Below are 25,768 nucleotides of genomic sequence, written 5' to 3'. Positions count from 1 at the left end.
AGATCCATTACATCGCCTCATGCGACCAGCATAGGTTGCTTGGAGCCTATTGAAACCTATTTATTATTATCTATTAATTTAGTAGTGGGGCGATACTCCGATGCATCGGTGGATCGCGATTTTTTGCTTCTCCATACACCGCACACTTAGTAAAAAATATCGATTCTTACCTTAAACGTTTGCTTCAATAACTGCCTGGAAGATATTTGGTCGTGCTGTCTATGAAAAAGATGACTTCAATACGCACCGCAGATAAGAGCACGGGCAAATATCGTGATATATATTGGATCGTGAGCGAGGTATCCTGATATATATCGGATCATGAGCACGATATCGTGATATATTTCGGATCATGAGCACGGTATCGTGAATTATATCGGATTATGAGCACGGTATCGTGAATTATGAAGGATCATGAGCACGGTGTCGTGATATATATCGGATCATGAGCACGGTGTCGTTATATATATCGGGTCATGAGCACGGTATCGTGATTTATATCGGATCATGAGCACGGTATCGTGATATATATCGGATCTTCACCACGGTATCGTTATATATATCGGATCTGGGCACGGTATCGTTATTTATATCGGATCATGAGGACGGTATCGTGATATGTATCGGATCGTGAGCATGGTATCTTATACACCCAGGGTTGATGGTGGCTAAAAATGAAGTAAATAAGAAATGGTTATTTGATGGTGGTTTATTTGATACGGCTATCACGGGAGATATTACATGCACCAGAGAGGTGAGAATCTTATAACAGGCCACTTTTTTCAGCCTAGTAACGTTTGTAAACTTTTGGACAAATAACAGTTTTCAAGCGAATACTTTCCTTTGCCTGGCGGTTTACAGATGTTTCATATCGTTCCAGCAGAATCCATTCTGCTAACCTCGAACTCGAATTGGGATAGCCACCCACATATGGGATTCGAGTTGTGAAAGTTTCGGATCATATTTTAGTGATTGAGAGGGGTGTGTTTTTTTTCTCAAAAAGGGGCTGGTGATGTGGGTCGGTGACCTGGTTGACGGCGTGTCATCGTGCCCCGATGCTGTTGCTCGTAGGTTCAATCACAGGTTATCCTGGCCCAGACTTGATCATTTAGAGGTCGTGATATAGCTGGAATATGCTGACTGTCAGGTCTAACGTACTCACTCACTCTAACGGTGTTATTAAAGCTGAGAAGACCTGCCTTAAATGTTTCGACCAAGACATTCCTCATCCTCGATTATCCAGTGTACTATATCTAGTATGATACATAGACATATAATACACTGGCTCATCGAGGGTGGATATTCTGTGTAGAACCTGGTTATTTCCATTTGGACTGTGGATATGTTTTAGATAAATAATTCAAGAACAAACAAAAACAGCTACTTGAGAAGAATGCCCAAAATGTAAACAATCAACAACCTTCATGTTGCCATGTGAATTATTCTGATTGTGACCCAAAATTGTCTATACTACTTCATTACTTTTGACCACTAATGTTTCAAACCTTTTTTACAAGAACCTTACCACAAAAGTTCCTTTGCCTCTCTAGACAAAACAATCTGGAAAGTTAAACAGATATATTATTTTCGAACGAGGTTTGAACTCTCAGGAATAAGGAGCCAACTCGATTTCTATATCAATTTTGAGAGTAACTAGAGTTATACCCCTTTATTCAATATCGACCAATGAAATCAAAGTGTGCCCGTTACCGCCAAGTACGAAAACCAAAACATACTCAAACCGGAGAAGCCACATTCAAACAGACATTTCGCAAGGAAAATGCAACGGGAAGAATTGGAAAACAAATCTAAGAGAGGTTGTGAAACTGCATTACTTGTATTATAAACTCTGCATGTTGGTAGCTGATTTTACCACAAATACTCGATTCAGACTAAACAGGAAATTATGCTCGAATATTGAAGAGAAATAAAATATGTTAGATTCTTGCACGTTTACAGCTGTTTACAGCTGTTTACTGTGTCCCGACCATGGAATAGTCATACGTGAATCATTCATGCTGCCAAGATGTCAGTCATGGCATATCAGCCACCTACGAAAACGAAATAAGGAAGACTCTATACTGTTTCCTATGAATAAACATTATAGTGGTAGATTTGATTTGAAAGATGCGCTTTTCACTTCTCTCACTTGCATCGTTTGACGTTACATATCCACAGAAAGGCTGTTCAGTAGCAATCATCAACATCAAAGTCAAAGCAGTGATGTTAATGACACACTGCCACTGCCACATAGCTCCAAACTGCCCAGTTGGGTAAAGTTTGACCGTAGCCCTGGCAAAATGTATTTAGATGCACATGTAAAACGAACTGGTCATGCATACACTGAAGTTAACTGCATGAAGTTTTATCTTTTTTTTTCCAAACATATAACAGTCAGATGGAATGAGTGCAGAGAGAAATGGCCATATTAGTGACTTGTAGTCTGACCATTGGGTTTTAGATACATTTAGTCATCAAACAATATATCCTGTGACTAACCACAGTTCCGGGTAGTCCTGTGGGTACCCAGGGCCTGCTCAGTACCCACCTGACCTGAGTAACCGAGTTACCCGTCCCAGCCCTAGTTTTAACCGTTATGATGTTTCCTGATGTAGGAATGTTTTATATTATATTGATAACCAGTAAGCATGGTAAGAAGTTTTGTTTTCTGTACATTTTAGAACATGGAAAGCAATCAAGATTGACAATGTTATAACCAAACAACTCATGGTGCAGGGTTTTATGTGATGCACAAATGTGCGTCCAGTATGCGTCCAGTAGAGAATGGATACAGAAAAAATATACTGGTGCCTAGTGATGCACATTAATAATCTTTGTACCTACAGCATATCAACAGCATTTATTGGCGTCTGTCATTTCATCCATAAAGCATGGCCTCTGTCCACATGACCATTGATTCATTCCAGGCTCTAAAGTAATCAAAATGTATGGTACACTACACAATTTTATCACCGTATTCGACGTAATAAGCGCCCACAGCGATATTTGCTAATACATTGGCTAGTGAACAATCCTAATTAGCATCCCTTCCGAATGATCAATGTCCACAAGACTTATTTATTCGTGTAAAATACGTGTGTTATATGCATCCTTAATTATGAGAAATTAAATTCTGGAAAAATATATCTGTCCGTATATAAACATTTCAGGCTGTCAGCATAAACCACGAAATTTACAAGGTTTCCACACTGTTCTTTTTCACCAAAATAATATTCTAACAAGAGCCCCCTATTTCTAATTTTGAGAGAGCCCTGGGCGCTTATTATGTCGAATACGGTACAGTACATGCCCCTGAACTTGACCCTTAAAATATGTTATTGGGGATCCCTTGGAGCCCCACTTTGTAAGTCAAGGTAAACCCTGTATGATGTTATAGTCAAACAACCTATGACTTTTTCAACCATGTTTATATATTTTCCTTTTTTAACATGTTAACATCCTGTTTCATTTCAACAGAACTCTATCTCGCAAAATATGAGCAGTGGAAAAAGGAAAAGGAAAACTTAAAATGTGTAAAACCGTTACGAGAGAAAAATACCCACAACAAAACACTTCAGAAAAAAAAGGACAGGTAAATATTTGACTCATAAACCTTATTTCTTTTTTCAGTTGGTCACGATGAGACTTTTTAAGTTGTCACAGCCATATATATTAACCTGTCAACTGCAACATTAGCTCAGTGAGAAGACCTCCCTACCAAAGTTCCTGCTTTGAATAATTTAAAAAAAAGTTTTCAAGTTGGACTTGGCCAAAGAGATGATTGGTATTACTAGAAATACTGAATAACTTTCTGATGACTTTATTGGTACACAGATTTTGAGGTGAAACATCCTGGTCATTAGGTGTGAAACAATATGAAATAATAAAGATATTTCAGTATCATTTTGCTCTCCTCAATGTAATTTGAATATGTTGCTATGTGAGCAGTGTTGGGACTGGTCATGTATTATGTGGGGTGGGTAGGGGTGCACACATGCTGGCATGGCCATGAAAAAATGTTACATGAATTTGGGGGAGGCTATGAAAAATTGTCACATAAAATTGGGAGTGGAGTGGGGTAGGCTTGGGGAAGAATCTGTCTTAAGACTGTATCATATTTTGGTCCATCTTCCAGAGGCAAGGGCGTTAACTGACTATAAAAGCCCATTTTCCACCCTTGCCGAACTAGGCTGGAATTTCCAGGCTCGATCGTAGCGCCACCAGTGTCTCTTGTATGTTCCTCCTATTGACCAATAACGTTCCATCTCTCATATCACTTGCATTTGCTTCAAACAAAACGGTGGCGCCCAGGCAAGACAATCTGCTCGATAGTCAAAATCTGTATTGTAATAAAACAGGTCTTGCCCCATGAAGTGCATCAAATCATGTGAGCACTTTAATTAAAAACATGAAAGAATTTGCAAAATATCTATCAACGCCCAGTTGGTGGTACACATTCTTTGCAAATTCTTCAGTCGACCGACATTCTGCATGTTGAAATCCATGTTGTTTATGAACTGGATGTCTAGTTCACTGTGCGATTTTCATTAGACTATGCATAGACTCAATAGTCCAGCCAAAATGTAACTCCATAATTGCAGCCTAGTTCGGCAAGGGTGGAAACTGGTCTTTTACAGTCACTTAACTCCCTTTCCTCGGGAAGATGATGCTACTCTTAATACCAATGATTCCATCTTGTTTTTTTAAATAGAAATGTCAAAGAAGTCATAAAAGAGGTTGAAAAAAAGTCAGATGCAGCTCAACACAAACCCAGTGTGAAGAATGAGAAGCAGACAGTCAACGGGGATGGGCCAAATAGGGAGGACAGGTCAGAGGGGGTTGTTCAGCAGGATGAGCCTTGTGGGGGAACGCAACCTCACACAGTTGAAGCAACATGTCCTGTTGCCATGGACACCGACCAAGTCACCCTCCCTGAGCCTGTACCCCTTGAGACGCATGAGTTTGATCCTCCCAAACCTGTCCACATTGAGACGAATGTGCCGAAGACTCAAGATCAGCTTACCATGAGGTAAATAGGCTCATACTTATTTATAAAGGTAAAACAATGTATTAAAGAATGAAACTGATAGCGATGTCAGCAGTTTGCTTTGTAGACCATGTAGACAAACTGTTCTTAATCTGAAGGTTTTTTTCACAAAACATTGTGGGGATTTGTACTATGGTACCATTGTGTAATCAGCAGCTATTTTCCAAAATATACCACTCAAAAGAAGTTAAAGAACACCCGATTCTTTCATATTACTGTAGTTAATCTGTTAGATCATGACAGATTACTGGTATCTTTAGTCATGACCCGTGAAGCTCCGGGGTAGAATAGGTCTTCAGCAATCCATGCTGTCCGTAAAAGACGATTATGTTTGTGGTAAGGGGCGACTAACAGGATCAGGTAGTCAGGCTCGCTGACTTGGTTTATGTATGTCATCATATCCCAATTGTGTGGATCGATGATCATGATGTCAATCACAGGATTGTCTGGTCCAGACTCGATTATTTACAGACTGCCATGATATAGCTGGAATATTGCTGAGTGCGGCATTAAATAACAAACAAACAAAACAAACAGTAATATGAAATATTTTGAGGAGTAAATGTTGAAGAAGTGTTTATTACTGGTTTTAATGTCATCCCTTCAGGTGAACTTTGACCCTCCTTTGCCTCCACCATCTTTGACTCAACAATATGCAAGAATTAGATTACACAATGGACTGACTCCTTGTACTGACACCTTGTGCTGACACCTTGTACTGACACCTTGTGCTGACACCTTATACTGACACCTTGTACTGACACCTAGTACTGACTCCTTGTACTGACACCTTGTGCTGACACCTAGTACTGACTCCTTGTGCTGACACCTTGTGCTGACACCTAGTACTGACTCCTTGTACTGACACCTTGTACTGACACCTTGTACTGACACCTAGTACTGACTCCTTGTACTGACACCTAGTACTGACTCCTTGTACTGACTCCTTGTACTGACACCTTTTACTGACTCCTTGTACTGACACCTTGTGCTGACACCTAGTACTGACTCCTTGTACTGACACCTAGTACTGACTCCTTGTACTGACTCCTTGTACTGACACCTTGTGCTGACACCTAGTACTGACTCCTTGTACTGACTCCTTGTACTGACTCCTTGTACTGACTCCTTGTACTGACACCTAGTACTGACTCCTTGTACTGACACCTTGTACTGACACCATGTACTGACACCTTGTACTGACACCTTGTACTGACACCTTGTACTGACTCCTTGTACTGACACCTAGTACTGACTCCTTGTACTGACACCTTGTGCTGACACCTAGTACTGACACCTTGTGCTGACACCTAGTACTGACACCTAGTACTGACTCCTTGTACTGACACCTAGTACTGACTCCTTGCACTGACTCCTTGTACTGACACCTTGTGCTGACACCTAGTACTGACTCCTTGTACTGACTCCTTGTACTGACACCTTGTACTGACACCTTGTGCTGACACCTAGTACTGACTCCTTGTACTGACTCCTTGTACTGACACCTAGTACTGACTCCTTGTACGGACACCTTGTACTGACACCTTGTACTGACTCCTTGTACTGACTCCTTGTACTGACTCCTTGTTCTGACACCTTGTACTGACACCCTGTACTGGCTCCTTGTACTGACACCTTGTACTGACACCTTGTGCTGACACCCAGTACTGAATCCTTGTACTGACTCCTTGTACTGACACCTTGTGCTGACACCTTATACTGACAACTTGTACTGACACCTAGTACTGACACCTTGTACTGACTCCTTGTACTGACACCTTGTGCTGACACCTAGTACTGACTCCTTGTGCTGACACCTTGTGCTGACACCTAGTACTGACTCCTTGTACTGACACCTTGTACTGACACCTTGTACTGACACCTTGTACTGACACCTAGTACTGACTCCTTGTACTGACACCTAGTACTGACTCCTTGTACTGACTCCTTGTACTGACACCTTTTACTGACTCCTTGTACTGACACCTTGTACTGACTCCTTGTACTGACACCTTGTGCTGACACCTAGTACTGACTCCTTGTACTGACACCTAGTACTGACTCCTTGTACTGACACCTTGTGCTGACACCTAGTACTGACTCCTTGTACTGACTCCTTGTACTGACACCTTGTGCTGACACCTAGTACTGACTCCTTGTACTGACTCCTTGTACTGACACCTAGTACTGACTCCTTGTACTGACACCTAGTACTGACTCCTTGTACTGACACCTTGTGCTGACACCTAGTACTGACTCCTTGTACTGACTCCTTGTACTGACACCTTGTGCTGACACCTAGTACTGACTCCTTGTACTGACTCCTTGTACTGACACCTAGTACTGACTCCTTGTACTGACTCCTTGTACTGACCCCTTGTACTGACTCCTTGTACTGACACCTTGTGCTGACACCTAGTACTGACTCCTTGTACTGACACCTAGTACTGACTCCTTGTACTGACTCCTTGTACTGACTCCATGTATACTGACACCTTGTACTGACACCTAGTACTGACTCCTTGTGCTGACACCTAGTACTGACTCCTAGTACTGACTCCTTGTACTGACACCTTGTACTGACACCTTGTGCTGACACCTAGTACTGACACCTAGTACTGACTCCTTGTACTGACTCCTTGTGCTGACACCTAGTACTGACTCCTTGTACTGACACCTTGTTCTGACACCTTGTGCTGACACCTAGTACTGACACCTAGTACTGACTCCTTGTCCTGACTCCTTGTACTGACACCTTGTACTGACACCTTGTGCTGACACCTAGTACTGACACCTAGTACTGACTCCTTGTACTGACTCCTTGTACTGACACCTTGTACTGACACCTTGTGCTGACACCTAGTACTGACACCTAGTACTGACACCTTGTACTGACTCCTTGTACTGACTCCTTGTACTGACACCTTGTACTGACACCTTGTACTGACTCCTTGTACTGACTCCTTGTACTGACACCTTGTTCTGACACCTTGTTCTGACACCCTGTACTGGCTCCTTGTACTGACACCTAGCACTGACTCCTTGTACTGACACCTTGTACTGACACCTTGTACTGACACCTTGTACTGACTCCTTGTACTGACACCTTGTACTGACTCCTTTTACTGACACCTTGCACTGACTCTTTGCACTGGCTCCTTGTACTGACTCATTGTACTGGCTCCTTGTACTGACTCCTTGTACTGACTCCTTGTACTGACACCTTGCACTGACTCCTTGCACTGACTCCTTGTACTGACACCTTGTACTGACTCCTTGTACTGACTCCTTGTACTGACTCCTTGTACTGACTCATTGTACTGGCTCCTTGTACTGACTCCTTTTACTGACACCTTGCACTGGCTGCTTGCACTGGCTCATTGTACTGGCTCTTTGTACTGACTCCTTGTACTGACTCCTTGTACTGACTCCTTGTACTGACTCCTTGTACTGACACCTTTTACTGACTCCTTGTACTGACACCTTGTACTGACTCCTTGTACTGACACCTTGTGCTGACACCTAGTACTGACACCTAGTACTGACTCCTTGTACTGACTCCTTGTACTGACTCCTTGTACTGACACCTTGTGCTGACACCTAGTACTGACTCCTTGTACTGACTCCTTGTACTGACACCTTGTACTGACTCCTTGTACTGACACCTTGTGCTGACACCTAGTACTGACTCCTTGTACTGACTCCTTGTACTGACACCTAGTACTGACTCCTTGTACTGACACCTAGTACTGACTCCTTGTACTGACTCCTTGTACTGACACCTTGTGCTGACACCTAGTACTGACACCTAGTACTGACTCCTTGTACTGACACCTAGTACTGACTCCTTGTACTGACTCCTTGTACTGACTCCATGTATACTGACACCTTGTACTGACACCTAGTACTGACTCCTTGTACTGACTCCTTGTGCTGACACCTAGTACTGACTCCTTGTACTGACACCTTGTACTGACACCTTGTGCTGACACCTAGTACTGACACCTAGTACTGACTCCTTGTACTGACTTCTTGTGCTGACACCTAGTACTGACTCCTTGTACTGACACCTTGTTCTGACACCTTGTGCTGACACCTAGTACTGACACCTAGTACTGACTCCTTGTACTGACTCCTTGTGCTGACACCTAGTACTGACTCCTTGTACTGACACCTTGTTCTGACACCTTGTACTGACACCTTGTACTGGCTCCTTGTACTGACACCTAGCACTGACTCCTTGTACTGACACCTTGTACTGACACCTTGTACTGACACCTTGTACTGACTCCTTGTACTGACACCTTGTACTGACTCCTTTTACTGACACCTTGCACTGACTCCTTGCACTGGCTCCTTGTACTGACTCATTGTACTGGCTCCTTGTACTGACTTCTTGTACTGACTCCTTGTACTGACACCTTGCACTGACTCCTTGCACTGACTCCTTGTACTGACACCTTGTACTGACTCCTTGTACTGACTCCTTGTACTGACTCCTTGTACTGACTCCTTGTACTGACTCCTTGTACTGACTCATTGTACTGGCTCCTTGTACTGACACCTTGCACTGGCTGCATGCACTGGCTCATTGTACTGGCTCTTTGTACTGACTCCTTGTACTGACACCTTGTACTGACTCCTTGTACTGACTCCTTGTACTGACTCCATGTACTGACTCCTTGTACTGACACCTTGTACTGGCTCCTTGTACTGACTCATTGTACTGGCTCCTTGTACTGACTCCTTGTACTGACACCTTGTACTGACACCTTGCACTGACTCCTTGTAGAATACTTTTTCACATTGTATTTTCATAATCCATTGCAACAATCCAATATTCATCCTTGCCATGATAATCACTAATATTGTTATACCAATATCGTTCCCAAAATTAAGTGGAAAGAATTAATCACCTGAGCAATAATGTTTAAGGACACAGAGATAAACATACATACAGATGTGTTGTGATATTGTGATTGTTATTGTGACTCTGTTCTTTCCAGGGACAGACTTTCTTATTGGAAAATGAACAGAAAAGGCACAGACGAGACTAAAAACATGTAAATATTTAAGAAATTGTTGAATCATGCTCGTGACTAAACATGTTAAATTACAATGAACCTGAATGACATTTAGTCAGTTATAACTGAACAGAAAAGGCACAGACGAGACTCAAAACATGTAAATATTTAAGAAATTGTTGAATCATGCTCGTGACTAAACATGTTAAATTACAATGAACCTGAATGACATTTAGTCAGTTATAATAATTTCTTTGTTGTCATCTGAATACCCCCCACCCCTCCCAAGAGTGGGTTATTTGTATTGTACCAGTAGTTGTAATGGGAGATCTAGGATACTGCACACTTTGAAGTGACCCTGAGTATCCAGTGTATTATGTCTCCATTCTATATTGATATGTCCCATGGGCCCAGTCACTACAACAGCCTTGTTACTAGATCAATTCCAACCGCAGGGTGCAAATTACACTCCTGAAATCCTGCCCTAAGTGATGATAAGACAGATAAAGATGGTGACATCACTAAAGGATTGAAGTTGTATTTGTTGACATTCATCAGCTGATGACGACAGTGCTACATGAGCAAATTCCATGATCCGTGAAGCGCTTCATGGTAAATTTGCACACTGTGTTCATCAGCTGATGAATGTCAACACATACAACGTCAATCCTTATATTGACAGATACATTAACTATAACAAACCAATCCATTTAAACACCAAATAATTATTTGAAGCAAACTATATCATTTCGGAGAGTTGCTTTTGGTGTGACGTCATCTGTCCCCAAAAATTCATTGGGAGTTACCTCCCTTTGTCTTACAAATTTTATAAAATGACTGCTCCATTCACTTGAAATTGTAAGTTGAACCCAGTAAAGTTGGAATCAGAATGAAATCCAGACCTGGTTGAAAATGGATTAATATGAACATTCTGTGAACGGTGTGTGAGTGTTTGAGTCCTACTAAGGCTAGATGAGCTGCCGATGACAGGGATTAATGCTTCTGGCAGCATGGTTGGACTTCTTCAAGCAATACATTGACAGTGTGAAGCTTAGATATTGCTTTCTTGTAGTAAGTATACTAACCTCGAATGGACACTTCATTTTAGTGACCTGCCATAAAACATGATCTGTCTGGAAGGAACTGAATGATGATACAGTCCCAATTTGACATTATTTTTAGACATTGATGAATTCCCCAACTTAAATTCTGTATGTCTCTGTTCAATTGACAGCCTAGTCACGAGACATAGTGACGTTCATTAGAAAACGTCTGACAGGTAGCTTGGTAGTGTTCATCTATGGGAGGTCGGGGGCACGGGTGGCCCAGTTGTCTAAGGCGCCGCAATTCGCTGTGCAGAGTTGTGTCCCATCGGCTTGCCAGAAACCTATGATTGTGGGTTCGAATCCCGGTTCGCCCCGATTATGTTTCTAGGTTTGTCAGCATCATACCCGTGCTCGTGGGTTTCACTGAAGTGGTAAACGTCTGAGACTTGCATCACTTCGGGCTTTCCTCCCACATTAAGCTGACACGCCATGATATAACTGGAATAATGTTAAAATTAAGTGTCATTAAACCCAACTCACTCACACACTAGGGAAGGTCACCCGCACTGTCTACATTTCTGATATGAAGTTTTGATGGCGAGGTACAAGGATATTTATCACAACATTAACTGAATGGAGATATGGATATCATAGTATCCCAGCTGCGTAAATCGATGCTCATGATGTCCAAGCACGATTACAGACCGTCATATAGCTGGAATATTGCTGAGTGCAGCGTTAAGCAACAAACAAAACAAATATCTTTTACTGACTCATTGACCTGTAATTTATTCTCAGCACCAAGACTAGGGTGATGAAAAGACCTTCCATACACTCTGCCCCAAATTCAGTACAGAAGAAGGAAGTGTCCTCAAAACTTCACATCATTCCCAAACGCTTGGAAAGAAGAGCTACGTTCTCTGTTCCGACCTCCAAACCCCTGCCAGGCACCAGGGCAGGACCTTCACATCGTGGAATGGTCAGACCCTCTCAGACCAACGAAAATGTCAAGAAGGTGGCGCCAAAGGTTGCCAAAGTGTCAGTAAGGAAACCTGTCTTAGTGGTAGGTGCGCCCAAGCAACGGTCACAGCCTGGCAGCACAATGAGAAAGGCACTTCCCCACACCGATATCAAGCGTCACAGTCTTGGCACGAGGCGGAGACTGTCCGCAGGCATGTCCAAGAGACCCGTGGGAATCTTGAAGAGGAAGTCCTGCGTGCCTGCTCTGGCTGTGAAGTCCGAGACAGATATCAAGACTCCCTCTTCATCTGTGGAAACAGCAAGCTCATGTGGGCAGTCCCATGTGAAGTTCCTCACCCCTTCCCAGACACCGGCACAGCAGCATGCGGCATTCAGGAAGACCCCAGTGAAGACAAAGGATGCTTGTAGTAGTGACTCAATGAGGTATTTACAGTGACATCAATGTTAGAAATGATTCTTGTTGTAATTTTATGCCCAGGGCTCTGTTTCACAAAGTGATCGCATTTCATTTTAATCTGAACAAGTTGTCTGGTGTTTGCGGCTACTGATTGATGAAGATGACTATGCTGCCTTCTTAATGTGAAGGTGTCATTTCTCATAGACATTTACATGTTGACAGACAAAAGTTAAACTCATGGTTGGAAGCAAAGGGTAAGACTCCCTCCAAGTTCCGACACCTCATGTGCTTTGATGCTGCCATGTCGGAGAGGAAGAAGCAGGACTCCCAGATGAAGAGATCCATCACAGTGGAGGAGCTGTCCTTACAGGTACTGGAGCTCACTTTACCAATATACTATCAACATATACCAATATACTAGGGATGGGTATTGGATGTTTAAAGTGTATCACAATGTTTTACAACGCACAAGGCCGTATTGCGATACATATCACAATATATTGTATAATTCAATTTTTGAATTCAGAAGCAATTAGAAACATCGGCCTACCTTTTGAATACAGTACTACAAACTTTTCAAACACATGGCAATACCCTATGATGTAATTTGTGGTATTTTGTTGCCAGTCACACCGGCAAAACAATGCTCTGTGATGTCAGGGGTCATCGAGTGTGCATAAGCTCCTCCCAGTGATCTATCATCTCTATATGCAATGTTATTGAAGACGCCCAGCGGTGTTGAGAGTGTTGAATATTTGTTTACTAAATATAGCCTGCGGCAGCGCATTTATAGCAAGCGCTAGTTTACGAAAGCACTTTTATTTTTTATTTATTTTTTATTTGGTTTTTCTTGTAATTCAAGTGGCTAAAATGATTATAAATGGGAACAAATATACATATGTTATTATTTTGGTTAATTAATTTTCATTATTATGCACAAGAATGCAGTTTATTGGAGATATTATATTGGCAGTGAACACATCGAAATGTCGCCAGTGTTAGGGTAGGCAACCCCAAACTCTGTCCTTAGCCCTTGGATCCCCTTTACGATCAATCACCCCTTTACGATCGGCTATTGGATTACCCAAACTTTATCAATGCAGGAATTGAAGTTCATAAATGGAACAAAACAAAATGCTGGATCAGCCTAATGTTTACTCATTCAATGAATACACAAAGATGCACGCTCTGGGACAGTGATGACTTGGTGTTACACCACTGCCACAGAAGAATTCCATTTTGAAATTATGTAAACATTTTGAAGGAACATGTATTTGGCAAGTGTATAACATTAAACACATGATAAAAAATTGCTATTTGAAATCACCGGATATACCAAGCATTGAAACATGATATTGTGATATATATAATGGAAAGAATGAACTTCAATTTACTGATATACCGATAATACCCTGCACCCTTGCAATATACATTGAGATAAAGCAACCAACAAAGTTGTGGATTATGTAAGATGCTAAACTATACGCTGTATGTTGAAATAAGTGCATGTCTTCATGGATGAGTGGACCTAGATGTCTAGGACATCACATGCTTACTGCCATGTTCTGTTGGTCATAGGAACAGATTCCATGTTTGGCAAGAACTTGGCCCTTTGATATTCATGCCACATATGTGCTCTTGACCAAAGACAAAAACATCTACACCCTGCCTCACTTTCTTCTTTCCTCCCACACATATCTCACATTTCCTCCCACATATATGTCACATTTCCTCCCACATATATCTCACATTTCCTCCCACATATCTCACGTGACTATAGTCATATAAAAAGATCACAACAGATTAACTATAGTCATATGAAAACATCACGACAGATTATAACTATAGACATATGAAATCATCACAAAAGATTAACTATAGCCTCATTTAAAATAGGGGCGGTTGGGTAGCCTAGTGGTTTAAGCGTTCACTTGTCACGCCGAAGACCCTGGTTCGATTCCCCACATGGGTACAATGTGTGAAGCCCATTTCTGGTGTCCCCCGTCATGATATTGCTGGAATATTGCTAAAAGCGTAAAACCATACTCACTCACTCACTCATAATAAAAAAATCAGGGGTTCTGTAATGTAGTACTGACATTCTGAACACAAATCATTGCCTATTCATGTCTCCTGTTACTCAGACATTTGGAAGTGTAATGTCGTTATACAAAACAATTCATTGCTCTGAAAGTATGGAACTTTGTTACACTATACAGCAAAAGAAGATGGCCAAAGAAGACAATGTCTGCCAGAACCTGACATCTCTGTTCGAAGCTGCTGCTGTGGAGGACAAGAAGAGGAGATGCAGCCAGGCGGTGGAGAAGAGTGTCATCGAGCAGCTGGATGCCATACTCCAGGAGTACCACCATCTTGTTGAGTCGGTGAGTTTCCACAAAGGGATTCGGGGACAAAATCGGTCCCTGTTCTCTCAACGGGATTCTGGGTAATGTGGGTGATATATACTTCATACATCTTTGTGAATTATGGGGTTGAATGGGTCCTCGATACTCCATACTACCTTTGGGTATCCTTGGGCAGAATGGGAACTCAGCACTCAATACTTCTGTGGTGATCCTGGTGCAGAATGGATCCAGAATCATCCCCAGCATTCCATATTCCTTTTGGGATTCCAGAGAAGAATAGTTCCCTTGTATTCAACACACGTGTTGGGAATTCTGGGCCAGAATATGTTCCAGGTAAAGATTCCAGGGTTGAGTAGGTCCCAAGGTTCCATTATCCTGTGGGTAATTGTAAGACAGAATATTCAGTGCTTGTAGAAGTGACTAAATGTAGCCTGGCTACAGTGTAACAGAAGTGTGGTGGTTCCTAGTTAACGTTGTTTGTTGCCTGTAGGGTTGCCCGACAGACACTCTACAAGCCTGGCTACTGTGTAACAGACGTGTGGTGGTTCCTCGATTACTGGTACATTGTTTGTTCCCTGTAGGGTTGCCTAACAGACAGGTAACTAGCCTGGCTACTGTGTAACAGACGTGTGGTAGTTCCTAGATTACATTGTTTGTTCCCTGTAGGGTTGCCTAACAGACAGGTAACTAGCCTGGCTACTGTGTAACAGACGTGTGGTGGTTCCTAGATTACATTGTTTGTTCCCTGTAGGGTTGCCTAACAGACAGGTAACTAGCCTGGCTACTGTGTAACAGACGTGTGGTGGTTCCTAGATTACATTGTTTGTTCCCTGTAGGGTTGCCTAACAGACAGGTAACTAGCCTGGCTACTGTGTAACAGACGTGTGGTGGTTCCTAGATTACATTGTTTGTTCCCTGTAGGGTTGCCTAACAGACAGGTAACTAGCCTGGCTACTGTGTAACAGATGTGTGGTGGTTCCTAGATTACAATGTTTGTTCTCTGTAGGGCTGCCTAACAGACAGGTAACTAGCCTGGCTACTGTGTAACAGAAGTGTGGTGGTTCCTAGTTAATGTTGTTTGTTCCCTGTTGGGTTGCCTAACAGACAGGTAACTAGCCTGGCTGCAGTGTAACAGAAGTGTGGTGGTTCCTAGCTAATGTTGTTTGTTGCCTGTAGGGTTGCCTACGGACACACTCCTGCCCTGGCTACAGTGTTACAGAAGTGTGGTGGTTCCTAGCTAATGTTGTTTGTTGCCTGTAGGGTTGCCCGACGGACATGTTACAAGCCTGGCTGCAGTGTAACAGAAGTGTGGTGGTTCCTATCTGATGTTTTTTGTTGCCTGTAGGGTTGCCTACGGACACACTCCTGCCCTGGCTACAGTGTAACAGAAGTGTGGTGGTTCCTAGCTAATGTTGTTTGTTGCCTGTAGGGTTGCCCGACGGACACACTCCTGCCCTGGCTACAGTGTTACAGAAGTGTGGTGGTTCCTAGCTAATGTTGTTTGTTGCCTGTAGGGTTGCTTACGGACACACTACTAGCCTGGCTGCAGTGTAACAGAAGTGTGGTGGTTCCTAGCTAATGTTGTTTGTTGCCTGTAGGGTTGCCCGACGGACACACTCCTGCCCTGGCTACAGTGTTACAGAAGTGTGGTGGTTCCTAGCTAATGTTGTTTGTTGCCTGTAGGGTTGCTTACGGACACACTACTAGCCTGGCTGCAGTGTAACAGAAGTGTGGTGGTTCCTAGCTAATGTTGTTTGTTGCCTGTAGGGTTGCCCGACGGACACACTCCTGCCCTGGCTACAGTGTTACAGAAGTGTGGTGGTTCCTAGCTAATGTTGTTTGTTGCCTGTAGGGTTGCTTACGGACACACTACTAGCCTGGCTGCAGTGTAACAGAAGTGTGGTGGTTCCTAGCTAATGTTGTTTGTTGCCTGTAGGGTTGCCTGACGGACACACTACTAGCCTGGCTGTAGTGTAACAGAAGTGTGGTGGTTCCTATCTAATGTTGTTTGTTGCCTGTAGGGTTGCCCGATGGACAAACTACTAATCTTGCTACAATGTAACAGAAGTGTGGCGGTTCCTAGCTAATGTTGTTTGTTACCTGTAGGGTTGCCTGACGGACACACTACTAGCCTGGCTGCAGTGTAACAGAAGTGTGGTGGTTCCTAGCTAATGTTGTTTGTTGCCTGTAGGGTTGCCTGACGGACACACTACTAGCCTGGCTGTAGTGTAACAGAAGTGTGGTGGTTCCTATCTAATGTTGTTTGTTGCCTGTAGGGTTGCCCGATGGACAAACTACTAATCTTGCTACAATGTAACAGAAGTGTGGTGGTTCCTAGCTAATGTTGTTTGTTGCCTGTAGGGTTGCCCGATGGACACACTACTGATCTTGCTACAATGTAACAGAAGTGTGGTGGTTCCTAGCTAATGTTGTTTGTTACCTGTAGGGTTGCCCGATGGACACACTACTAATCTTGCTACAATGTAACAGAAGTGTGGTGGTTCCTAGCTAATGTTGTTTGTTCCCTGTAGGACTGCCCGACGGACATGTTACTAGCCTGGCTACAGTGTAACAGAAGTGTGGTGGTACCTAGTTTGTGTTGTTTGTTCCCTGTAGGGCTGCCCGACGGACATGTTACTAGCCTGGCTACAGTGTAACAGAAGTGTGGTGGTTCCTATCTAATGTTGTTTGTTCCCTGTAGGACTGCCCGACGGACATGTTACTAGCCTGGCTACAGTGTAACAGAAGTGTGGTGGTACCTAGTTTGTGTTGTTTGTTCCCTGTAGGGCTGCCCGACGGACATGTTACTAGCCTGGCTACAGTGTAACAGAAGTGTGGTGGTTCCTATCTAATGTTGTTTGTTCCCTGTAGGGCTGCCCGACGGACATGTTACTAGCCTGGCTACAGTGTAACAGAAGTGTGGTGGCTCCTAGTTTGTGTTGTTTGTTCCCTGTAGGGCTGCCCGACGGACACACTCCTGCCCTGGCTACAGAGCATCTACGACAACATTCCCCAGGCCCGCCACTACACCCCCTTCTACAGGTGCAAGGTGGACACGGTCAAGCGACACGGATGTCCAGCGGACACCATTGAGGTCATGGCTCAGGCCATCAGCAACTCGGCACAGGTCAGTGTCTCAAGCCATCATTAACACTTCATTTACCAATTTCTGGATGTTATTGCTTAGTTTATCATACACTAAATTGATCACCCTTTTAATTAACATACAGCAGTATTACACATTGTGTAATACCAAAACGCGTGCTTATTTACTCACGGAACACATTTCAAGAACACATATTGACAGCTCTCAACATCCCTCACTGAGAGGTGCTTATGCACACTCGATGACCCCAGCAACCTTGTTGCTAGGCTGACGTAACATGGCATTGTTTCGCTGATGGATCTTGCAACAAAATTCCACAAATTACGTCATCGAGTATTGTGACGTTATTGTAAACTTTGAGGTGCAAGGCCCGTTCCACAAGGCGATCATATTGTAGCGCAACGACAGTCATTAGTCTAAGTTATAGGAATGTGAGTTGCGATAGTTTTAGCCCTACGATAATTTTGTGAATTCTAAAGATGGACCGTTGTGTGGTATTAAATTCATACGTTTCAACCTTTGACGTGTTTGAAGTATCATTCTGTTAAACTCAATTGGACTTTGCCATGGATCGTGTAGGTATCAGCCTATTCATACTCAATAGTATAATTCTAAAAACGTTATAAAACGTTACCAATTTTATGAAACTCATGAATAGTTGTTGTATCTGACTCGCTTTCGCTCGTCAGATACCACAACTATTCAAACCCCACCCATTCCATTATCAGCCAAACAGGAAACAGTCTGCATTTTTGGCTTATTGAATATGGATTATTGCTTGCTTAGCCAATCATTTGGCATGGAATCACTTGCAATTTATTTGTTGACTCGCACACAATGACCTGACTGATGATTTCTGCAGCCTCCGTCTGACCTGGCAGCCCTCCACACAAGCATCGTCACCGAGATGGTGACCATGGCGACTAACCAGGCTGTCATCATAGACACAGCGGAACAAGGAGGACCAGAGGGAGCAGGTAGGACAGGGCAGGACACAGTGGAGGACATGACCTCACAGGATGACAACGATGGAGTATTGGATGAGCTGAAGCAGACGAAGCATGTGGAAACGGAGGATGGGGCTGTGGAGGACATGACCTCTCCGGACGACAATGATGGTGTATTTGATGAGCTGAAGCAGACGAAGCGAGTGAGAGCTGAGGAGAGTGCTGTGGAAGCACCATTCTCCATTCATTACTGTGTTGCTAATGTCACTCCCTTCAAGAAGAGGTAAGCAGCAGGTCAAGAGGGATTCTCTTTCATGTATGTAAATTGTAGTTAAGATATAAATATCGAGGGGAAGTCGTACATTGTAAGATAGCTACACGATAAATCGTAAAGATCAATGATGAACATAAAATATTGTTCTATCATGACGTCATTTCTGCAGATTCGAACATGCTCTCGCAACTTGATGACATGGTATATATGACAACATGATTTTTGAGTTGTTCCCCTTTGATGTAGTTGGGAAACACAGATACACGCGATGGCTGAATGATCGCATATGACAATCGGTACTGGGAGAAAAGGTACCGGTAATCAACGTGAGGATTGTGAGAATATGCGGTAAATACCCATCTGTGCAGAGATTGTGACTTGTCTGACATTGCCGAGGTCGGATTCTATTGAGGGAGTCATCATGATTTAAACATATTTAAATATTTTTTAAACTTGTACATTTTGTCATCATCCTCAAACAGGCTGTACATAATGTGGATATCTCATAAGGGGCCCTTATGGTTTATTCTCCCTACAGTGTTTTCTTGTACGATAAACAACCTTCACTTGTTGTGTATTTTTTAAATAAAAAAATGCAGAGAGAATATACCTTTTTGGGCGCAGCCCCAAGTTGTTTAAACAATGACCACAATGAGATAAGATAGCAACATTCTTTACCGCCTCTTTAAGGGTGTTAATTTACAAGCTTTAAAAATATTTACCCTATTTGAATTATGATGACTGATGTCGGATAAGTCTAGTTTATTAACAGGTGGTTCAAGTTCAGTATTTCCTGAATATTTTCACAAATCTCATGGCCATTATCTGTACCTTTTCTCCCTTAACAAGTTGCCATATCTTGCCCACTTTTATATGCATTGTTTTGTCATTGTGTTTATCTAGCTACCAGCTACATATAAGAGACCCGACTCACTACCCTCTCAAAAATAGCGTTGTACAATTTACAACATCAAGTTCATATCTCCAGAAATGACATCATGACAGAATAATGTTTTATCATAAAAACAGCCATACCTCGTTCTTCATTGTTCTTTGCGATTTATCACACAGCTATGTTATATTGTGTATTAAGAAGTTGTTATCCATAAATTGTGTCTACTTTGTCAACTTCTAAGAGATGCCTATCAAACAATATAAGAGGGATTTGTGGTTAAATTAAATTTTTTTTTATATATGGTGTTATCAATTCAGAATTAACGTAATTATAAGACTTTGTGTAGGGTTACACTTAGATCTGATGAGAATTATTTTTGCCATTATTGTACAGTTCTCGCTATTATTTGTAGCCACTGTAGTAGTTGTAGCATTCTTTGGTCAGAAGGAAGACATCTTGGGGTTGTGTAATGTTCTATTCTGTCCGCATGCCAGAAACCTATGATCTTGGGTTTGAATCCTCATCCGCCCCGATTATGTGTCTAGATTTGTCAGCACCATACTGAATGTCTGAAATCTTCATCACTTTGGGCTTTCCTCCCATATTAAGCTGGCACGCTGTGATGTAACTGGTAAACTGTTCAAATGGCACTAAACTCAAATTCACTCTCATACACTCACTCTATTCTGTCCACAGAAAACGTGCAGCTAGTATCAGCACCCCTCAACCTACTCAGTCAGTTGTGACACCTGTCAGGCGATCTACTCGCAGAAGCGTCCAAAATAACGTCACAGACTCAGAGAAGATTATCCGATCAATCAGCGACCTATCAGAGCAGGAGAAGACCACTGCCCTCTTCAGACCAAATCATGCACTAGACGATGTTCTGGAAAAGTTTTCATAAATTTGATGACAGTAACTTTTTGTTGTGCCAATACTGATTTCCTGGGAGACTGATGCTGCTGTTCCCTCTCCTTGGCTTGGAAGAGATACTGTAGCAATGTGTGTGCGTGTTTAACACCGCACTCAGCAATATTACAGTTATATGATGGCGGCCTGTAACTAATCAGGTCTGGACTAGACAATCAAGCCATTCATATTGTGAGCCACGATCCACGCCATTGGGGTACAATGACGTGCAATCAAGCAAGTCACTGTGCCTGTCTACCTGTCCATTTAATCACCTTTACGACCAGCATAGGTTGCTGGGGACCAATTGTAACACTGTCTGTAAATAACCAAGTCTGAACAAGGCAAACCAGTGGTAGATATTATGAGCAATGCTCCATGCATGACATACACTCATTAAGTCACAAAGCCTGACCATCCGATCCATTGAGTCGCTTCTTACAATAAGCATAGGTTGCTGGGGACCTGTTCTAACCTGGGATTCCCATGGGGTTAGGACAATTATAGGTTGCTGGGGAACTGTTCTAATCTGGAAGCCCCATGGGGTTACGACCAGCATAGGTTGCTGGGGAACTGTTCTAACCTGGAAGCCCCAGGGGGTTACGACAAGCATAGGTTGCTTGGGACCTGTTCTAACCTGGAATCCCCAGGGGGTTACGACAAGCATAGGTTGCTGGGGACCTGTTCTAACCTGGAATCCCCAGGGGGTAACGACAAGCATAGGTTGCTGGGGACCTGTTCTAATCTGGAAGCCCCAGGGGGTTACAACAAGCATAGGTTGCTGGGGACCTGTTCTAACCTTGAAGCCCACGGGGTTAAGACCAGCATAGGTTGTCTGGGGACCTGGTCTAACGTGGAAGCCCACAGGGTTACGACCAGCATTGGGATATGGCAGTAATGAGAATAGGAAACATGTTCATACATTGGAGACGGGTCGGAAAAGGTCCTCAGTACCCATTACTTGTCTCAAGTGATGACTAAAATGTGGATCAGATGGACACAATGAGAGGTATCGCTGAAACGTGGTGGAAGACAAACTTTTGGTAATGGCAGAGCTACTGTGTCATGTTTCTCTTCCCCCATCCCCAGTGCCAGGCTTGCTGCTCACACAATCAACCCCTGGTTTGTCTGATTCAAGTTATTTCACAGGTTGCTATAGTATAACTAATACAAGGATAATCTTGCTGACAGTCACTTTTGTTTGTAGATATATACTACAAAGATATTATTAAAAAATTTGGGACATGTAGGTGTGTAAATCTGATTGTAAGGTGTTGTTTTTTGATTGCAGTACATTCTGATTTATTTGAATATCAACGCTAAGAATCTAATAGATTTATAAAAACATGGATCAGTGGGAAAACGAGTCTCGAATGTTTAATATTAAAGAGACCACTTAGTATGTGTACTTAACTATGTTTCCTGAATGGAATAATTTTATTTTATTTTTGTAAGGCTGGATGGTAGACTCTGAGAACATTATGTTTTTCTAACCTTTGGGAAATATTATGTTCCTAGAAGAAACATATTTTATTGGTGCTTTTTACTGAATGTAACATGTATAGTCACTGTGCCAAGTTAGACACTTGCCCAAAGCCAGAATCTAGTAAACGTTCTTTCTTTCCATGAATGCATCATCCATTGTGTCAAAATTTGCTGTGCAGAGTTGCGTCCCTTGGGCATGCCAGAAATCTATGATTGTGGGTTCGAATCCCAGTTTGCCCCAATTGTTTCTTTGTTTGTCAGCACCATACTCGTGCTCTTGGGTTCTTCGAAGTGGTAAACTGCTGAGACCTGCTTTGCTTCGTGCTTTCCTCCCACATGAAGCTGACACACCGTGATATAACTGGAATATTGTTAAAAGCGGCATTAATCCCAACTCACTCACTCACTCATTGTGTCAAAATATCAAAATTGTTTGGGCAATCTCATGTAATATTGAGTTGGTTCCTGTATTCAAAACGGAAGTGTGTTCATTGGTATGGTATGCTTCCAGGGATAAACTGACCAGTCCAACATGAAGGTTGTCTGGACTCGCTCAGACATCAGGCAATGATCATGAATCAGGATTTTCTTACAACCCCCCCCCCAACCCATCCCTGCATGCTATAATATCAATGTTGTAGTTACATAACAAAACAGTGTACATCATAGTGCTTTTGTATATATAATTGTATGTATCCTTTCTTTGACTGCATGCCACTTTTAATAGATGTCTTGGTAAATATGTAAATTACACAGACTGAAAGTGTTCAGTGGTGTACAGAAAAACCAATGTGCATGTTTTCTCTTTGTTTTGTAATATTATTATATCTTATTATTCATTGTATGTGGGGCAGTGGAGTAGCCTAGTGGTTAAAGCGTTCGCTCGTCACCCCGAACACCCCAGGGTTGATTCCCCACATTGGTACAATGTGTGAAGCTCATTTCTTGTGTACCCCGCTTTGATGTTTCTGGAATATTGCTAGGGCTGAGTAAAACCATACTCACTCACTCATTATATTTCATTATGCTTACAACTTTGGTCTTGTTATGTTGAGGGCTAGGTGATGACATTGAAGGGTTGAGGTTTTTGCAGCTATACTCACTGGGCCTTAAAGATGTCTTGATGGCACTGTGGACAATAAGAGAAGGCAGTAACAATATAAACTGGTTTATACTTCCTCGGGAAGTTCCATCCCACATCAAGCTGACTCACCGTGATGTAACTGGGATACTGCTCAAAGCGTTGTTAAACCCACCTCACTCACTCTCTCTCTCTACAGTGTCACACTTTCATCAGTGTTTAAAAGTGGCCAGATGAGCTGATGAAATACTTGTTGAAATTATTTGAATTTGCTTCATTGATTGTTGATTGCTGTGAATGACTAATGTGCTATTGCTTGTTGTTGTACAGTTGACTTGTGCTATCTGACACTGTTAAGTTGGATGCTGTTCCAGTGCATGTATTTGTATCGCTCTCAGCACTTGTAACTATTATTTTTTTATAGATTTGTCTATGTTTTCTCTAATCGATATTAATCCATGTAAATGTGTACCTATGCAGTGGTACCTTGTCATGATGCGATTCTCATCATCAGCATTGTCTTTGTTGTTTAACGCTGCACTCAGCAATATTCAAGATATAGATGACTAATCGAGTCTGGATCTAACTTTAATTGGGTTGATGAGATGTTAGTATGGACGACAACCCTTTTTGGAATTCCGTTGTTTGTCCCGTTGTTTCTGTAAAACTTTCGAAGATCCCTGGATTTGGTCCACCTGGGCCTTGTTCCACAAAACGATCTTAGCCTTATTACGAGCCTTATTATGTTAAGGCATGGGAGTTACGATATCTATGTTGAGGTATGTTAGTAACGATCACTGTACGATGTCTATGTTAAGGTATGGTAGTTACGATGTCTATGTTAAGGTATGGGAGATACGATGTCAATGTTATGGTATGTTAGATATGATAACTGTACGATGTCTATGTTAAGGTATGGGAGTTACAATGTCTATGTTAAGGTATGGGAGTTATGATCACTGTATGATGTCTATGTTAAGGTATGGGAGTTACGATGTCTATGTTAAGGTATGGGAGTTATGATCATTGTACGATGTCTATGGTTAGGTTTGGGAGTTACCATGGCGATTATGATGGCAGTGTTAAGGTATGGGGGTTATGATTGATATTAGCTGCTGAGATCACCATGGAGAATGAGGCAGGTAGGGAAAAAAGTCGAAATTTCATCCCTGCAGATTACTGAGGAAGTATATCAAGTAGGATAGTGAACAGGACGTTAAGAACGTATAAATCTAGACAACTGGTAAAAACACATGTCATTGTTAACAATGTGAGTGGGAGATGTTAAACAGGGACACAATGATCCCAATGAGACATGAGACAGGTAACTTGCTGTGCAGAGGTGCGGCCCTTATCCCAGAACCCATATTATGATCCTTGGTCAGTCAGTACATACAAGTGTCGAGGGTTTCATCACAGCTGTAGACAGACGTGACCTACATTACACAGGGTTTTCCTCCAAAATTTCACACAGCAGCCTTTGGAAGTCGAGAGGTGTGAGAAGAGGCATTGTCATGAAACAGTAGAACTCCAGCAGTCAGCATTTCTTGCTGCTTTTCTTTCATTGAATCTCTCAGGCGATGAAGCAACTAAGTATAGCAGGCACTGGTATTTGTCTTTTGACTTTATTTTTTAGTGTAGACTGAGCACACAATTTCATCAAAATATCCCCAACATATTCATGATCCCAATGGGTGGTTGGTAGTCTAGTGGTTTAAGCGTTCGCTTGTCACGCCAAAGACCCGGGTTCTATTCCCCACATGGGTACAATGTGTGAAGCCCATTTCTGGTGTACTTAGTGTTTATCCATCAGTGATGACTTCAGACAAAACCAAATAACAGCTGTGTTGCCAGTAACATGCTTTTTTGATCAAGGTGAGTGGGTACCATGAAATAATAGTTTGTCACCTTTAGTTTCCTTGTTACAGTGATATTCATACAGAATTTCTCATTTGATTTTAAGACCTAAAGATCCAGGGTAGAATAGGTCTTCAGCAACCCATGCTCACTGTAAAAGGCGACTATGCTTGTCATAAGAGGTAACTAATGGGATCGGGTGGTCAGGCTTGCTGATTTGGTTGTTGAATGTCATCGTATCCCAAATGCATGGATCGATGCTCATGATGTCAATCACTGGATTGTCTGGTCCAGACTCAATTATTTACAGGCCGCCGTCATATAGCTGGAATATTGCTGAGTGGGGCATTAAA

General features: G+C 42.4%; 1 protein-coding gene across 1 annotated transcript; it reads left to right on the top strand.

Moving 5' to 3' along the window:
- The first annotated feature begins 1,731 nt into the window (after positions 1-1,731).
- Positions 1,732-22,461, top strand: LOC139450000 (cytoskeleton-associated protein 2-like). The gene is made up of 10 exons (XM_071231610.1): positions 1,732-1,817; positions 3,478-3,592; positions 4,712-5,029; positions 10,054-10,110; positions 11,916-12,521; positions 12,718-12,865; positions 14,715-14,879; positions 17,818-17,988; positions 18,830-19,197; positions 20,780-22,461. Exons 1-10 carry the CDS (start codon positions 1,781-1,783, stop codon positions 20,985-20,987), a joined length of 2,193 nt encoding a protein of 730 aa, XP_071087711.1. The 5' UTR covers positions 1,732-1,780; the 3' UTR covers positions 20,988-22,461.
- The last annotated feature ends 3,307 nt before the right edge of the window (positions 22,462-25,768 follow it).

This window comes from Haliotis cracherodii, unplaced genomic scaffold (assembly GCF_022045235.1).
Source record: "Haliotis cracherodii isolate W230 unplaced genomic scaffold, xgHalCrac1.p SCAF_8, whole genome shotgun sequence".
In the NCBI taxonomy this organism is placed as follows: domain Eukaryota; kingdom Metazoa; phylum Mollusca; class Gastropoda; order Lepetellida; family Haliotidae; genus Haliotis; species Haliotis cracherodii.
The sequence above is the reverse complement of the archived record's forward strand: the minus strand, read 5'-3'. Positions and strand labels throughout refer to the sequence as shown.

What these genes read in the sequence shown, in the direction of transcription:
- LOC139450000 (XM_071231610.1), top strand. Translation starts at nt 1,781, where the DNA reads ATGCAACGGGAAGAATTGGAAAACAAATCTAAGAGAG. An exon ending in TGGAGGAGCTGTCCTTACAG is followed by an intron (nt 12,866 to 14,714) that starts GTACTGGAGCTC and finishes TACACTATACAG; the next exon opens with CAAAAGAAGATGGCCAAAGA. An exon ending in GTCACTCCCTTCAAGAAGAG is followed by an intron (nt 19,198 to 20,779) that starts GTAAGCAGCAGG and finishes TTCTGTCCACAG; the next exon opens with AAAACGTGCAGCTAGTATCA.